Genomic DNA, 4,780 nt, shown 5'->3' on the forward strand with positions numbered 1-4,780 from the left:
AGGAATTGGAGGAGGGGGGAGGGAATGTACAGCTCTCTTCCACCTTCAATACCATGACTGAGGTGCCCTTGAGCAAGGCACCGAACCCCCAACTGCTCCCTGGGCGCCACAGCAAAAAATGGCTGCCCACTGCTCCGGGGGTGTGTTCACTGCTGTGTGTGTGCACTTAGGATGGGTTAAATGCAGATCACTAATTCCTAGTATGGGTAACCATACTTGGCCACATGTCACGTCACTTTTACTTTTTCACTTTCACACATCTAGGGTCTTAGCTGCTGTACATGATATTCTGGACGTGATACATACAATGGATAATGGAGACCAATTCTTCAGGTGGAAGTATCAGGGATTTCTCTCATCTCTGAACCCCGTTGACAAAAAACCTCACCTGTCTTCACCGGTATCAGTGACAACCTGTATTATTTCAGTGTATGCTGATAAGCCCCTAGGCTGGATTATATCACCTGTCTCTCGTCCTGACAGACATCACGGATCAGCCAGCAGATCATCGCTACAGACGGAGGGAGTCGGAGCAGCTCGGTCGACCTCACTGTCATCATCACCAATGTGCACAACCAGCCCCCGCAGTGGGAACAGGTGGAATATTGGGTCACGATCCCGGAGAACACACCGCGCGACACCAAAATAGTGGTGAGACGTTCATATTCCACCAGAGTTTCCTTTCTGCTTTCTATAAGAGTGTGAAATATGCCAAACATGAGGGACAACCACATTTCATAATTAAAAACCATGGAACATAAAAGCATGGCTTTTCAGTCAGTCAGATTGTGCAGCTGTTCCTAACTGGTAAAATAGTATATAATTATATACACTACCATTCAGAAGTTTGGGGTTGGCAAGATTTTTTCAGGTTGGTAAGATTTGCTTACTTATGCTTACCAAGACTGCATTTATTTGATCAAAAATGCAGTTAAAATAGCAATACTGTAAGCTATTATTAACATTTTTAAATAACTTTTTTTATTTGAATATATTTTAAAATGCAGTTCATTTCTGTGATGGCAAAGCTGAATTGTCAGCATCTTTACTTTTTCAGTGTTACATGATCTTTCAGATATCATTCTAATATGCTGATATGGTGCTGAAGAAACTTGAAGAAATCTTGTTATTATGAATGTTGAAAACATTTGTGCTGCTTAATATTTTTGTGGAAAACATGTTAAACATTTTTTAGGATTCTTTGATGAACAGAAAGTTCAAAAGAACAGCCTTTGGTAATCTTTGGTAACATTATTAATGTCTTTATTGTACCTTTTGATAAATTAAACACACATAAATATACACACACACACACACGCGCGCACACACACGGATGTACAGCGGGTAAAATAAGTATTGAACGCGTCACCATTTTTCTCAGTAAATATATTTCTAAAGGTGCTGTTGACTAGATTTTCACCAGATTCCGGTAACAACCCAAGTAATCCATATACAAAGAAAACAAAACAAATAAGTTCAGAAATTAAGTTCTGTGTAATAAAAATGGAATGACACAGAGAAAAAGTATTGAACTACTGAAATTTATTTAATACTTCGTACAAAAGCATTTGTTGGTAATGACAGCTTCAAGACCCCTCATATATGGAGAAACTAGTGGCATGCATTGCTCAGGTGTGATTTTGGCCCATTCTTCCACAGAGTCTTCAAATCTTGAAGGTTCTGTGGGCCTCTTCTATGAACTCTGATCTTTAGTTCTAACTTAATTTCTGAAATTATTTGTATTGTTTTCTTTGTATGTATGGATTACTTGGGTTGTTACTGACATCTGATGAAAATTTCAAGTCAACAGCACCTTTAGAAATATATTTACTGAGAAGATTGGTGACGTGTTCAATACTTATTTTACCCGCTGTATGTGTGTGTATGTTCTTTTCTTTGCTCTTTTGACATGTAGTATGTGAAATGTTCAACATAGCAACTCATATGTGTGTCATACAAATATATGAATGCTTGACTCACTATTGATTTCATTACAGGTGAAGCGAGAGAAATCGCATAAGCATACATATACATAGTACACACAAATGTTTGGTTTTTTTATTTAAATATTTCTCAGTATTTCTCAGTATTCAATAAATTTAAAGTATATATTGTAATCAAAATCCTTCTTACTTCATCTGCCATATTGGGTTTATTTTTACTAAGCTTTTCTCAGTTGATCTCTGACTACTTAAAAAATAAATGCAATGCTGCCTTTAACCAAAATGATAAATTTTAACAATCAAGTCTGCATTATTAAGATACCTGCTTTTTGTAACAACCTTTGCATCAGGACCGCGTCTATGATGTCTTTAAATGCAGTTCAGTGGTTTTTGAAACAGAGGAGTGGTTTTCACTCACAATGCCTCTTGCTTTGTTGTGCTGTTGATAAGCAAAGGTAGAGTGTTGTGACTTTCTTACCGTTGAGGCTTGTCACATCTTATCCAGCCTTCATCTTGTTTGCTATTTCAGTCCGTTTCATTCGCTGTCACATTTTACATTCATCTGGGAGCTTGTACCCACAGAGAGATCAGCATCCACAAACAACCTCATCTGTCCAGCAAACTCAAGCAGACTGCTTGTCTGAACATTCTATTCTAATTCATTCAAAAGGGGCGAAAAGGCCAGTCCTCCGAGTCCGTTTTCCTCACATACAGCAGATTTATCAGTGAAGAGTGCCAGGAGGAGTTCTGCTGGAGTCACTGTGTTTCCCTGACATCAGCGGCTTCCTCTGGCTGCTGCCAGCTATTCTACAATCTGTGTGAACCTCCGCATCTGTCTTAGCAGTCCTCGGTGGCACAAACTGTGGCGGGGATATTCTCTTCTTCGTGTTGCCACAGGATGTAAAATAGGCTTAGGTGGGATGTTTGATCTTAAAATACCTTCTTTCCCCGCTGGCTTGTAAAGGGTGGTTGCATCGGCATGGGTTTTAGTGCACGGACTGCTTCGCTAGTCATTTTTACAAACCTGTTTGTAAAGAGCTACAGGGTTTACACTGAATGGGAAGTAGGCACACTCATAGATAGATATTCTGTTCTAAACCCAACTTAGCTGCCTACCTAGACAGCTTTTAAACATCACTTTCACATGAAGGCTCTTCCAAAAGGTAATCAACAATAGTATGTTGCCTTATAATATGCAATATGTATCATTTGTGGATAAGGCAATCCCAGAACTTCGACAAACCTATATAATAAAGCAAGATAAGATGTTTGGAACAGAGATTTACTGTATGCACATCCACAGTCTACTTGAATCCTTTGATTGTACGTATTCATGGCGATGAAGAACAGGAAAAAGAGCTAAAATGGCATGTTGCATAGTAGTTTCTAATTGGCTGCGACTTGACTAGCAGCGTGAAGCTCAGTTAACTGCATTCATCTCCTGACAGCCCGCCCTCCTCTGGGGGCTTCTGTTAGCATCCCTGTCAAAGAAAATTAATATCGTACTAATGTACTGTTCAACACGCCGCATGTTGAGTATTTTAATACAGATGTAGTTTTTTAATCTCTCTAATCACCTTCTATAGAACTCACTTCACTCAATTATTTATATTACTTAACATCCTCACTTATACTAATAGCATTCTAACCTACACTGCTTTCATATTTATACCAGGCTTTGCTCTGAACTAAATGTTCTCAATTCTAAGTATAGACTCTTCACTCACAAATATAAATATACTGTATATATATATATGTGTAATTTAAATGTGTAATTTAAATTTATAAATGTATGTGTGAATTTATATAATCTGATCCTCTACACAGCATGAATTCTGCTATTAGCAGGGTATTAGAAGTGTAAGTAAAACTGTCACTTTCTAGGGCACAATATCCAATGTGACCGCACTGAAGCGTATTTTATGACGGGCACTGAAAAAGAACCACCGCAAGGCATCTCTGATCAGCTTTTTCTTTCTGATGCCATTGCTGTGTAATGAGATGATTTCTAATTATTGCTAATTTCATGGCACCTCAGGCTGTGCTCATTTTGCTGGGAGTGCCATTACCCATCTTATCATTTAGATGTGTTTTTTGAACGGCTCTCTGCACCGGATCTCACCAGCTACTCTTTGTCTCTTTCAGTCTTTTTGTGCAGTTATTTCTGATTTTGTAAACTGATTTTCTTTGTTTATTACAGGACATGAGACCACAGCTCTCAGAATGTTTTGTTCTGCAATCACTCCATTTATGGTCTTGTTTGTACCTGTTGCCAATTCAGGGCCAAGAGTTTCTCATTGTGTTAGTTTTATTTGGTCTACAGTGGTTCTTAATTCTGGTCCTCACAACCCCCCGCTCTGCGTATTTTGCATGTCTCTGTTGTTTAACCTGATTCAAATTACCAGCTCGTTAGAAGAGAGCTCCATGAATGAACTGTGTTCTGATTGACATGGTCCCTACACAGTAGCTATGTTTCCATTAACCTATTTTTATGCGCATTTTGGAATATCGCATTAAAAAAACCGCTGGATGGAAATGCCAAGATGCATATAAATTCAAAAAATATGCATAAAAAACGTCTCAGGTTACGTATGTAACCCTAGTTCCTCGAGGGAACGAGACGCTGCGTTGGAAACGCTAGGGGAATGCCCTTCAGCGTGACGGGCTCTGAACCTCATGTGTAATCAGACCAATAGATGGGCGAGACGTCACGGGCGGGTGACGTAATGACCAGGAGCTATAGATCTAAAATGCGACGCAACCCCCCATCCTTTTTCTGAACTATGAAGTACCGGCTGTAGAACCCGGACTGCCTCGCATGAGGAGGGACCACCTCG

At 39.3% G+C, this 4,780-nt stretch overlaps 1 protein-coding gene across 1 annotated transcript in view; it reads left to right on the forward strand.

The window, feature by feature from the left end:
- Positions 1 to 4,780, forward strand: part of LOC107717379 (neural-cadherin-like) — a 122,630-nt gene that overhangs the window by 86,710 nt on the left and 31,140 nt on the right. The window contains exon 12 of the mRNA XM_016524107.1: positions 484 to 651. Within this exon, the coding sequence (XP_016379593.1) occupies positions 484 to 651 (168 nt within the window). The remainder of the gene's footprint in view (positions 1 to 483; positions 652 to 4,780) is intronic.

The sequence above is a fragment of the Sinocyclocheilus rhinocerous genome, unplaced genomic scaffold, assembly GCF_001515625.1.
Source record: "Sinocyclocheilus rhinocerous isolate Xijiao unplaced genomic scaffold, SAMN03320098_v1.1 scaffold933, whole genome shotgun sequence".
Classification (NCBI taxonomy): Eukaryota; Metazoa; Chordata; class Actinopteri; order Cypriniformes; family Cyprinidae; genus Sinocyclocheilus; species Sinocyclocheilus rhinocerous.